This window comes from Sorex fumeus, unplaced genomic scaffold (genome assembly GCF_029834395.1).
Source record: "Sorex fumeus unplaced genomic scaffold, SorFum_2.1 ptg000072l, whole genome shotgun sequence".
Lineage (NCBI taxonomy): Eukaryota > Metazoa > Chordata > Mammalia > Eulipotyphla > Soricidae > Sorex > Sorex fumeus.
In genome coordinates this window covers 28,466,133-28,479,054 of record NW_026606129.1, presented here as the reverse complement: position 1 = coordinate 28,479,054, position 12,922 = coordinate 28,466,133, and the positions used below count along the sequence as shown (strand labels likewise).

At 38.0% G+C, this 12,922-nt stretch overlaps 2 protein-coding genes across 4 annotated transcripts in view; one reads left to right on the top strand and one right to left on the bottom strand.

The window, feature by feature from the left end:
* TOP2B (DNA topoisomerase II beta) overlaps nucleotides 1-10,050 on the top strand; it is a 70,858-nt gene extending 60,808 nt beyond the window's left edge. For both annotated transcript variants that reach the window (XM_056129875.1, XM_056129874.1), the window contains exons 32-36: nucleotides 885-964; nucleotides 2,928-3,038; nucleotides 6,147-6,269; nucleotides 8,632-8,726; nucleotides 9,558-10,050. In XM_056129875.1, the coding sequence (XP_055985850.1) occupies nucleotides 885-964; nucleotides 2,928-3,038; nucleotides 6,147-6,269; nucleotides 8,632-8,726; nucleotides 9,558-9,725 (577 nt within the window). In that variant the 3' untranslated portion in view covers nucleotides 9,726-10,050. The remainder of the gene's footprint in view (nucleotides 1-884; nucleotides 965-2,927; nucleotides 3,039-6,146; nucleotides 6,270-8,631; nucleotides 8,727-9,557) is intronic.
* A 52-nt stretch (nucleotides 10,051-10,102) lies between these two features.
* RARB (retinoic acid receptor beta) overlaps nucleotides 10,103-12,922 on the bottom strand; it is a 463,175-nt gene continuing 460,355 nt past the window's right edge. For both annotated transcript variants that reach the window (XM_056129876.1, XM_056129877.1), the window contains exon 8: nucleotides 10,103-11,581. In XM_056129876.1, coding sequence (XP_055985851.1) covers nucleotides 11,385-11,581 — 197 coding nt within the window. In that variant the 3' untranslated portion in view covers nucleotides 10,103-11,384. The remainder of the gene's footprint in view (nucleotides 11,582-12,922) is intronic.

The following is a 12,922-nucleotide window of genomic DNA, read 5'->3' as shown; positions in this document are numbered from 1 at the left end:
TGTCCTATCCCCATTGAACTATCGCTGCAGCCCCTGTTTCTTTTGGCTATGTAGTCTCTGGTGCAACTACTCATAGGTGCCATTACAGTAAGAAAGCAGCTTTTAATGATAGGTAAATGAATAATCATAGCTGTGCTCTATAAAACTTACAGAAGGTAAGCAGGCCTCTGGGACATAGTTTGATAAACTCCAGTTCAAAGAAAAGTTTCTAAAACTTTAGAATTGGGATATTGAATTTTCTTACCTTGGGTTTTTTTTTTTTGCCTCTGGTGAATATGAAAATTAACAAATAGGATGTGAAGTTGGTGATCTTGGTCAGATTTCATAACTATTTTAACAGTTGTAGTCTGGAATCAGAAATAGGATTATCACCCAGTCTTGTTGAGACTTAACACTTTGTATTTTGCCAGTAATTTACTAATGAAATTTCTGAAATGCTGTCAACAAGAAAATTTCACTTAGAGTTAATTTGAATAATTTTTGTGTTTTTGACCACACCTGGCTTTGCTCAGGACTTTTTTTTCTGGCTCTGTGCTCAGAGATTACTCCTGGCTGTGTGTGGACTGTATGTGGTGCAGGGGTTGGAACCTGGGTTGGCTGCTTGCAAGGTCCACTCCCTGCATGCTGTAATTCCTCTCTGGCCTTGTTTTGAATAACTTTAAACCTTTGTCCAGTTTCCATCTTCTGGTATATTGTTACTGGTTTGCCCAGTATCTCTGTGTACTGGGATGACTGAAATTTTCTCATGTGATTATAATCCTGCAGTGCAATTTATACAGTTTGTCAAGTTTGAAACCAGATATTTAAGTTATATTATGTTTGTGGAAGTTGTATTATGTTTGTGGTGTGTGATTTTCTTTATTTCCCCACTCTCTCTCTAATAGAAAATCTTCACATGACAAAAAAAGTCAAGATTTTGGAAATCTTTTCTCATTTCCTTCGTATTCCCAGAAGTCAGAGGATGGTATGCTTATTTTTTTCATTGCTTACTTATCAGTGCTATATGTTGGAAGGAAAAAAAACAGTAAATAGTTATAGCCATTAATTTAAAAAATAGAAGTTTGCAATCCTCTGTGTGCCCTTTTCCTATTTGATATAAATTTTACGGAAGTATAACACATAACTGCCCAGAGTGATTAATTTTTGCAAAGTGAGCACATAGGTAATTAGAACCTGGATCAAAAAACATAATAAATTTAGCAGCCTTACTTACACCACCGAATACTCCAAGTTCCCCAAATAGTCTTGGCCCTCCTCCATTACCACTCTCTGTGACAAACTGCTTTTACACCTTATATAGGTGAGATCTTTTCATATTTCCTCTTTTGTGTCTGCTTCCTTTCACTCACATGATGTTTGAGAGACATTTCTTTTGCGCACCAGTTGTGGTTGATTCTTTTATAATGGTGCAAGCACACTTCTTTCTTCATCCTTCATTTCTTCATGGACATTTTGGGATATTCCTGCTTTGGATCATCTGTGAACATTGTAGCTACTAGCTATCTTGGACATGCATGGGGGTGTGGTGGTACACATTTGAGTATTTTTTATCATATTCCCTAGAGCTTGGAAATGAAATTGATTTCAACTTCACAGGTTTCTTAGGTGAAATGAAAGGACTTATGTGAAATGATAAAGCTTAAGCATGACATAAATATAAGCATTGCCTCTACCATTTTTCTGTACTACTTATTCAAAAGTCCAATATTTGTGCTGGGATATTCTCTTACCACTCATAGTTCTTCTAAATCCATATATTACAAAGGGTCTATAGTGGTAGCTTTCAACTATAGGCCAAAGTTCAGAGATGCACCAAATAGTTATATCTCGATTTAATTTCAGGATTTTTGATGAGTAGAAAATTTACCCTCTTTTTACATTTTTCTTTAGTGTTGTTAGGTTTATTTACTTTTTCTGAGATGGTTTTCAAGGGATTGGTCAAAATAAGCATTCTGGATTGATTCAAATGGGCACGCAGATGCTTAAACTATACATAGAATCATTTATGTGTAAGGGAGGTAGGGATGTGGGTGTAACAGTTTGAGAGAATATTGGGTCAGAAAGATAGTACAGTGGTTTAGGTGCATGCCTCACATGTGGCTGAGCTGGAGACCCTGGTTTGAATTCCAGCACTTGATATGGTCCCCCAGCATTGTCAGCACTACCCTCTGAGCATAGAGCTGGGTGTGGCCCAGAAGTCAAAGATGAATATTTATTTTCATATTACATCATAATTTCTCATTTTCATGAAGTGGTTAATTGTACTGTACAAAATATCAAGTAATGATAGAGCTTTTAAATTTTATTTAAAAACAAATATTTAATTTTTAATTGGCCACACATTTATTTTTTAATATGTATATGTGTGTCTCCTTATGCATCCAGGTAGTTCCAGGAGGCTTAGGGGCTCCTCCTGGTGATTTTGGACAACCGAACTGCCAGTTCAATGCAGGAGCCTGGGGATGCAGTGCTGCTCAGGCCTTGTGATAGCAGGGATTACTTGGACCACTCAGCAGTGCTCTTCAGGCCTCCAGGGTTATTCCCAGCATGATGCTTAGAAGGAACCATGTGATGCTGGGAAGCAAACAGGGGTTGGCTGCATGCAGGGTTTGTGGCTTAAGCCCTGAGCTGTGACCCCTGGTTAGTTACATTTTAAATTAATAGCAGTTGAGTAGTTGGAACTATTAAGAATGATCATTTCTCTTTGTTTATTGTTTTAGAATGAAACTAGCACTTTAAATATGACGTTGTTATATTTTTTATTTTCAGCTTTTTGTGTATTATAGATTATATGATCGCAAAGCAAAACATTGTATGATTAATTAGGTGAAGAGAAGTTAGTAAAAAGAATCAAAATCAAAGTATTAAGTGAACAGTATTAAATGCAGTCTCTATACTGAAAAAAAAAAAAAACTTTGTGATTTTAGATTCAGCTAAATTTGACAGTAACGAAGAAGATTCTGCTTCTGTCTTTTCACCATCATTTGGTCTGAAACAAACAGATAAAGTTCCAGGTAAAACAGCAGCTGCTAAAAAGGGTGCGTACTTTTATTTTATTTTCTTAAGCATTATAAACCATATATAGTTGTGAGAAACTGACAATAGTGGCCTCTCCTCTCTGGTCAGCATTGGGCATGCATACCTTATCACTTTGTGTTTAACCACTTAAGTGCACTTAACCAATGTTTATATTTATTTGCTGAGTTCTTTCTCTTCCTTGAAATTCTAGAATATTAGTATTTCCCTGTCATCAGCCACTTTTATCAGTGGTATTCGAAAAGTGAGGGTATAATATCTCTGTCCTTGCTTCTCAGGTGAGCTAGCTCTCAGATAGGTATTTTACACTGGCTTCCAGAGATTCCTCACAGGCAAAATAAATCCCCAGAGTGATGACAGCTTTGAAAACGTACCTATTACTCTTCTTGTCTCCTTTTTATATTATCATTTTGTCACCTCCAAAATAAGGACTGCTACTTGAATCTTTGTCTTGGGATCAAGTAGCATCTACGATGGGGTCCTCCAGAGAAGTCTGGAATACCACAATCTTATTTGACTGTTTCTCTGGTGGTTGAATTCGTGACCCTATATGTTATAATTTCTTTCTGGGACTCAGCAAACTCTTAGCTTTCCTTTATGTGCCTTGAAAAGTTTAAGATACAGAAAATTTTTTTTTCAAGGAGATGATTTCAAGGTCAAGTTTCTCTGTGGGATAGTCTATATTTGTTTTGAGCCACCACCTGGTAGAACTTGGGGCTTACTACCGGCTCTCAGCTCAAGGGATTATATGTGCTCTTGGAGATCAAGCCTAGGTCAGGTGCATGCAAAGCAAATGCCTTACTCACCCTATCAGCTCTCTGGTCCCACATCATTTATTTTTAACTCCAAATCCTTTAAATTATTATGCAACGTAAATAGTATGTCTCTAATATTTCACAGCAGTTTATAGGGCTGAGACAGGTAGTTTACAGGGGAAAGTGGTTGCCTTGCATGTGGCCAATCTCAGTTCAATCCCTGACACCACATATTATCCACCATCCCAATCAGGAGTATTTCCTAAGCACCACCAGGTGTGGCCCCAAAACCAGGGGGTGAAAAAAGGGCAGTCATAGTACTCAGATTTCTAAGCCATATTTGCCTAGTAATTGTAAGTGCTACCTACCACTGCAAAGCCTGGAAAATCTTTTGAATAAGAAACGTCCCTAACTGTTGCTCTGTGAGGGTCCTGACCCAGAGATCAAGATGTTAGTTCATAAAATATTCTGTTGTGTCACATGTATATTTGTCAAGAGTTGCCATGCAGTTCCTCTGTACATTTAGACATTGCAACATGGAGGGAAGAGGGAAGCCACACAGTGTGGAGGTCTCCTGATTTTTTTAAATCTTTTTGTTGATGGTGCTGAGGATCAAACCCAGGGCCTCACCCATGAAAGGCAAAGTGAGCTACATCCCTGGTCCTTCTTGTTTTAATGAGGCTTTAGCTTTAATTTCTTATTAAAGAGATGGGTCTGAGAATTTGTTTTCCATAAAATTGGTGTGGGTTTCTTTTTAAGTAAAAAATTTAATGGTTAACTCAATACTCTTTCTCCCTCCAAATTAGGTTTTTATTAATCCTATAAGACTAATTTATAAATTTGCATAATGTACTTTTAGCTTCGTTTTTAGTTTAAAAAATGAAACTCAGGGGCCAGAACAACAGTACAGTACAGCTGGTAGGGCATTTGCCTTGTACATGGTTTGATCCCCAGCAAGAGATATTATGATACCCGAACCCTCCTACAAGTAAGCACTGAGCACTGTTGGACGTGGCCCAGAAACCAAAAACAAAATAAAACCTCATTTATTTAGAAGTTTCATATTTCTTTCCACATAGAAGTCTTAAGTTAGGATAACAGTTTTTGGGGGACCAACGAAGGGGTGTGTTCTTGGTGATTCATAACCAACCAGGAGCCAGCAGTTCAATGCAAGAACTTGAGGATGTGGTGCTGCGCAGACCCTGTGGTTCTGAGAATTACTTGATCACCCCCATATTTGAGGGTATCCAGAGCCATACCCCGCAGGTCACCAGGTAGTGCTAGGGTATCAAATTTGGTTGATTTGATAAAGACATATATTTAAGCCCTGTGCTGTATCACTGCATTCTGATTATTTATTTTGCTTTTTTGGTCATACCTGGTGATGCACATCTGTTACTCCTGGTTCTGCACTCAGGAATTACTTCTGGTGGTGCTTGGGTGACCATATGGGATGCTGGGAATCATACCCGGTCGGTCGCATGCAAGGCAAACGCCCTACCTGCTGTGCTATTGCTCCAGCCCTCATTGCATTCAGATTTCATTCTTCTGTCTGCATTTTGACCACACTTGGTGGTGCTTAGGGTTTATATCTGGCTCGGGCAGTGAGCTCACATGATATGTGAGGGATCAAATCGGATCAGCTGCTGCTTTCTGGCCCCTGGGTTTCAACTTTTTAAATAAAAGTGGACTAGTTTTTATTTATGATATTTAAGAACCCCATGAATATATTTTTCTCAAAAAAATTAACATGTGATTGTTAGATTTTAAAAGTTATATTTAAAAGTTAAATTAACACATGGTTGTATTTGGATTGTAATTAATGTCAAATGTTTTTTTGTCGGGCTGGAGCGATAGCATAGCGGTAGGGCGTTTTCCTTACAAGCGGCCAACATGGCCGACCCGAGTTTGATTCCTCCGCCCCTCTCGGAGAGCCCGGCAAGCTACCGAGAGTATCTCGCCCGCACGGCAGAGCCTGGCAAGCTACCCGTGAAGTATTTGATATGCTAAACACAGTAACAACAAGTCTCATGATGGAGACGTTACTGGGCCTGCTCGAGCAAATTGATGAACAACGGGAGGACTGTGACCGTGACTTTTTTTGTCATGACTATATTTTTACTGCTATTTTTTCAAGTTTATTTCAATGAACTTAATTCGTTTTAATAATTCTTATTTAAAATGTCTATGTTTTGCATAATTAAACAGCATTTTGCCTTTACATTGTCATCAAGAGAAACCATTTTAACTACCCAGTTTCATATTATCAGTAAGAAATTCTGTTGTTATAGGAGTCAGTTACTTCCATTTGTAAATGTATTACATTGATATATGAAATGGGAATCTTTTTAACAGGAAAACCACCTTCAGATACAACCCCTAAGCCCAAGAGAACTCCCAAACAGAAGAAAGTGGAGACTATAAACTCTGATTCAGATTCCGAATTTGGCATTCCAAAGAAGACTGCAGCACCAAAAGGTAAAGATCATCTTTGAATAGTTTCCATGAAGCATCATTTAGCTCACTGAATTTAGAGAGACTGGGTGTCAGTACATTTTTGTATTCTTCCTTAAATGTTTAAGAAGCAGAGCCAGGTAGTCTAGGTCCAGTCACTTCTTGGTTTTACAGATCAAGAAATTAAGACACAAAGAGGTTAAGTGAACAACTTGTGTACTTAATGGTTGTAGACTAGTCAGCCAGTCCTGGCAGTGTGCTTACTAGAAGCGGTCATTGAGAGGGCTCCTCACTAAATCAAGCTGCAATGCTCATTGGCTGAAGTTGACCTCTTAGACTCTGAGTTTCTTGCTCATAGAGAAAAATGACAGCTGTGCTGAGAACCACAGAAGGTCCCCAGCATAAGTTCTGCTCACTTTCCTCCAGAATCTAGAAAATTTAGAGCTAGAGAAAAAGAATACAGGAGGTAAGGTACTTGCCCTTGTGTGCGACTGCCATTGGCTCTGATCCTATTTTGAATTCTATTTCTTCTTCTTACTATTATTTTTATTTTATTGAATCACTGCGAGATATAGTTACAAGCTTTCATGTTTGAGTTACAGTCACACAATGATCAAACAGCCATCCCTCCACCAGTGCACATTCCTCACCACCAATATCCCCAGTACCAATATCACCAATACCCCGCCTCCCTTTCCCACCCTCCCACTGCCTCCATGGCAGATAATATTCCCCATACTCTCTCTCTACTTTTGGGCATAATGTTTTGTAATGCAGACAGTGAGAGGTTATCATGCTTGCTTCTTTATCTACTTTCAGCACACATCTCCCATCCTGACCATAGAATCGTATTTCTAATCCCAGTATGGTCCCCTGAGCATGCCCTGACTCACTCCAGAGTTTAAAGCCAGGAATAGCCCCTGCACACTGCCAGGTGTGGCTCAGAGCTGCCCCCAAGACCTAATCAGAATCTAGAAAGTTCTTAAAACATGCATAGGTAAATCATGATTTTCTTTAAGGGTAACTGCTCAACCTTCCGTACAGCTGACACAGTGTGTTTAAGAAATAAAGTGGAGGTTTGGATAAGAATAGACCGATAGGGAAACAGGAAGAAATAGTGGTTGAGGGGTAGGGATGGGAAGGGTGGGTACAGGAAAGAAGCATAGTGATAGGAGATCAGTATTTATGATATTTTTGTTTTAAAGCTTTTATAAATTCAAAAGTGTCACTATATTGGTCAGTATGACATGTCAAGGTCACTGTCACTGTCCTCCTGTTGTTCATCAGTTTACTCGAGCGAGCCAAGTAACATTGTGAGACTTGTTGTTACTGTGTCTGGCATATCGAATACATCACGGGCAGCTTGCCAGGCTTTGGGGTGCGGGCGAGATACTCTCGGTAGCTTGCCGGGCTTTCCGAGAGGGGCGGAGGAATTGAACTCAGGTTGACCGGGTTGGCCGCGAGCAACGCCCTACTCGCTGTGCTATCACCACATGTCAAGATAATTTAGGCAATTTTTTGTTACAAATAACTAGCTTGTTGTAATTTACTTTTCCTTCATTGGCATTGTAGGCTATAGAATATTTGATCACCATTTATTACCTTTCTCCCTTTCTTTTCTAATGATTAGAAGTTAAATAAAAGAAGTAGACTGCTGTGGTAATTCTTTGAGAATGTGGATTTAACAGATAATTCTAGATTGTTTATTCTAAGTGTTTATTTTAGTGTTTATTCTAAGATTCTGCTACTTAAAATGGGATCTGTTAGCAGTATATAAAGAGATAGATAAAATTTAGCTTCTTTATGCTTCTAAAACTGGTGTCTGTTTTTAAAAGTAGGCATTTTTTAGCAGTTCATACTTTATTTTTTTTTCGGTCAGTGACAAATTAAACAAAAAAAATTTTTTTCTTCACATAACAGAAATTTCCTTTTCAGGCCTAACAACCTATTTAAAAATTTTTGTATGGGGTGGGGGCTAGGCCACACCCAGTGTTGCTCAGGGACTTTTCCTAGGTTCATTCTCAGTAGTGACCTCTCACAGTGTTCCGGGGACCATGTTCTATGCCCGGGATCAAACAGAAGTCAGCCACATGTGAGGCAAGCACCATTACCCCATGCTTTCTCTCTGCCCCCCACCAAAGCCTAAGGCCCTTCTAAGTACCCTGGGATTGGTCATTAAAATTGGTCACCAACCTTTCAACTAGTTTAAATGTATGTTTGTAAATGCTTATGCTCTTTAGCCACTTCAACCCAGAACTGACATGATGTAGTCACATTGTTTCTACATCATTCATATGCCTAAGAAACAAAGTATGTTTTGATAGTTATTTGTTTGGATGGCACTTATCTTTGGGAGGAAAATAAAACACTTTTGTATCATTTTAAGGTAAAGGCCGAGGGGCCAAGAAAAGGAAAGCATCTGGCTCTGAAAATGAAGGTGATTATAACCCTGGCAGGAAAACATCCAAACCAGCAAGCAAGGTAATGGAGAGCATCTTTTAATGCATGTTTTTTGTTTAAGTTGATCTATTACTGGCTTGCTCACTTAATACTACAATGTATCATAATATACTTTGAACTAACCTCTCTTATCCAAGTATTAATCTGTATATTAAAGACTATTTACTTACTAAAAGTGTAATATACATTGACCTAATAAGAGTATTCTGTTTCATCCAATAAAAGAATACATTACCTGTCTGAAAAATTATCTTTTAAACCAGATTATGGCTGTATAAAATTTGATAATTTGGTTAGGGCTAATTTTAATTTCCAAAACAAACTTGAATTCAGTGAAGGTGGTTATTTTTCCAACTAGTCTAGACTCTTTAATAAGTATACTTCCTTTTGGTATATGAAGAATATCAAAGACCATCTTTTTCAAAGACCATCTTTTTTTATTAGAGTACTAAAAATATTAATTTTGGTGAATGGAGCTTTCTGCTGATTTTGACATTGCCCCTTTCCATGCAGTTGTCTGTTATAATTCAGAATCATCTTGGTGATGAAACACTTAGGGTGTGCAGTACCTACTCTGTGTAGGTCTTGCTTTCCTCACAATTGGCATATGTGTACAGTAAGAAAACACGAGATTTTCACTGGAAGAAAGTCAGGGTGATAAGTAATATGAGATCATTGAGGTGAGAAAGGAGCTACATAATCCTTTTTTTTCCCTTTCTAAAATTGAGTAGGTTAACCATTTTTATATTTGACATATGAATTACAATTTTGATTTAAAGAGAATGATTTGTACAATTTCCCAAATGTAAAGTGAAGGATTAATTATTTGAAAATTTTTTTTACAATGTCTAGAAACCGAAGAAAACATCTTTTGATCAGGATTCGGATGTGGACATCTTCCCGTCAGACTTCACTTCTGAACCACCTTCTCTGCCACGGACGGGTCGGGCTCGGAAAGAAGTGAAATATTTTGCAGAGTCTGATGAAGAAGAAGATGTTGATTTTGCAATGTTTAATTAAGTGCCCAAAGTGCACAGAAACATTTTAACAGATTCCCTGTGTTGTCCTTTTTTGTCTTTTCTGTCTCAGACTTTTGTACATCTGGCTTATTTTAATGTGATGATGTAATTGATGGTTTTTTATTATTGTGGTAGGCCTTTTAACATTTTGTTCTTACACATACAGTTTTATGCCCTTTTTTACTCATCGAAATGTCATGTACTGTCTGATTGGCTTGTAGACTTGTTATAGACTGCCGTGCATTAGCACAGATTTTAATTGTCATGGTTGCAGCCTACAGACCTGCTTTTTGAAATGAACTTTAAACATTAAAAATGGAACTGTGTTCTTTGTCTCTTTCCTGAAGATGCAGTGTATAGTAAAAGCTCCCACACACCTTTAAAATAAATATATTTTATTCTTTGCCAGGAGACTCCATGGAAAAAGGTAAACAGTATATGAACATAGAAAGCATTGTTAAACAATCTTAATGTACAAACAGAGCCAGTGAAAGTACATCACAGACTTGCTAATATATCCAAAAAAAAAGAAAAAAGAATTCCACTAGTGCTTAAATGAGAACTAAGAAACTGACACTTGTATCTGTTAACCACTCTACCACAGCTTTCACTCTGCTTCATAGTGATTGAACAAGGTCAAAGGATGCAGATTCTCTACCCATGCCCCAGAGGGTTAATGTGAGCCCCCAAGGCATCCAGAACCTGGAAAAACAACCCCGATATCAGGCAGAAATTAGGAAGGACACTAGCATTACATGATACAGGTGGTAGACCAGCCTGCTAATTAATCCACGAAATTTCCCTAGTGGCTTGTGAATAGGTAAACAAAAACTTCATAACACTGAAAAGTGTTTCTGCCTTGTAGGCTATCATTACTGTAAAAAAAGTGTATTTTTAAAATTGTGTAGTTATGTCATTAAACAATAAACCACTTTTAAAGTGACATTAACAATCGAACAAATGACATTTGATTAACTGAACTGGCAGTTACACTGATACAGAATTCTCTTCTGCTAGTGCAGTTAATTTGTATACTTTTACTGGGCAACATGAAAGAAAAGATGCAGTCTGAACATCATAAAGAGCAAGGACAAGCTTCCATACTAACTAAATTAGAAAATCTTTAGCCTTATCTTGTCATACTGTACAGCAGTCCCGTTCCTTGATGTCTTGGTTATTCTGTGAAAGCAAGACCATTACCTTTTTGAACCTTTCTTAGCTGGGCATGTACAGTAGTCTTTTATAACCTCGGTGTCTTGGTTATTTTTGCGTATGCAAGACAAAAGCACCAACATACAGTATCGAAAGAACAGAGCCATACTTCTGTATGTACAAAGTCTTCAAAAACTTAACCAGGGACAAATCATTTGACTGGGTCTTTGCCATGCAATCTTGAATATTCAAAGAGGAAAATAGAAGCTTTTAACTAGTTTCTGGTTGCATGAAATGGCTGATTCTTAGAATTTAAAAAGTTTGTATTTTTAGGTAAGTTAGACAGTGAGGAGTATATATTGATACATACGAAAACTTCTTGGTCCTTCTTGAGTTTTAATATATTTTTCGGTCCAAAAACTAAGCAGCAGTAAAAATGTCTTTTTCTTGCATTTTAAATCCCGGAACAGAAGGTACTGGGGAATGTTTGAAGTAGCTAGAAAGTGTCTTATTGCACCAGGGGTGACTGCCCCACGCCACTGTTTTCGACTGAGCTGGGTGAGATGCTGGGACTGTGCTCTGCTGTGTTCCCACTTGAACTTGGGGTCAAAGGTTCATGTCCTTCAGAATTCTCCAGCATTTCCTGAATGAGAGGTGGCATTGATCCAGGAATTTCCATTTTCAAGGTAATTACACGTTCTGCACCTTTAAAAAAAAAGATAATAGAAATCTGGTGATAAGGAGTTAAAGTGAATAACTAGGGATCAACTTTCACCGACTTGAACAAGGGTGAAAAATCGTCATCCAATGATTCCCAGAGACTGTCTTAATTTAAATTTTAAGTCGTAGCTATTTATAGCCAAACTGCCAAGATATGATGATAAATCTGATGTCAGTCTTTCAGGAAAAAATACTAGTACAAGTATAATTACCAGCCAAAAAAAAAAAATTCCTGATAAAAGACTAGAATAAGTGTACCTTGAAAATTAGTTGAAAGGATACCGCTTATCCACAAATGGAGGAAGCAGCTTTAATAATGTGCAACAATTGTTTAAATAATGTACTGCGATTATTAGTCTGATACAGCACTGTACTGTTCAGTATGTTAGCCATGACCCACATGTGACTATTTAAACATAAACTCATTAAGATGAAATAAAATGAGAAAAACAGTATCTCATTCACATTAGTCACATTTCAAATGCTTGAATGTCAAATGTGGCTCGTGGCAACTCTTCCCAGAATGCAGATTACAGATTTCCATAATCACAGTAATTTCTACTTGTCAGTATTAAGTAGCCTTGTTTTTTTTTTTTTTTTGGCATTTCCTTTTTTTTTTTTTTTTCTTTTTTTTATTAGTGAAACACCATGAGGTACAGTTATAGGCTTACAAATTTTGTGCTTGGGTTTCAGTTATACAATGATCAAGTGCCCATCCCTCCACCGGTGCCCGTCATCCACCACCACAGGTCTCAGCATCCCCCCCACACCCCATCCCCCCCTGTCCCATCCTGCCTCTGTGGCAGGGTATTCCCCCTTGTTCTCTCTCTCTTCTTTTGGGTACTGTGTTTTGCAAGAGAGGCATTGAGTGGCAATCATGTTTGGTCTATAGACTACTTTTAGCATGCTTCTCCCACCCTGGGAGGGTCCTCACAACACCCTTCATTTGGTGCTCTCTTCTCTACCTGAGCTTCCTTTTCACCTAGAACATGTGGCTGGCCTTCCATTCATGGAGCAAAATTTCTGGTACTAATCTCAGCCATTCCTGGGTGTTAGTCTCCCTTTTTGTTGCTTTATGTTCCCCAGATGAATGCAATCTTTCTGTGTCTATCCCGCTCTTTCTGACTCATTTCACTTAACATGATACTTTCCATGTAGTACCACTTGTATGTAAATTTCATAACTTCATCTTTTCTAACAGCTACATAGTACTCCATTGTGTAAATGTGCCAAAGTTTCTTTAACCAGTCATCTGTTAAGTAGCCTTGTTTTAAAGTCACAGAAAATAATAGCTGGATGTTGGTATCTGCTTTTTTCTTTTCTGTT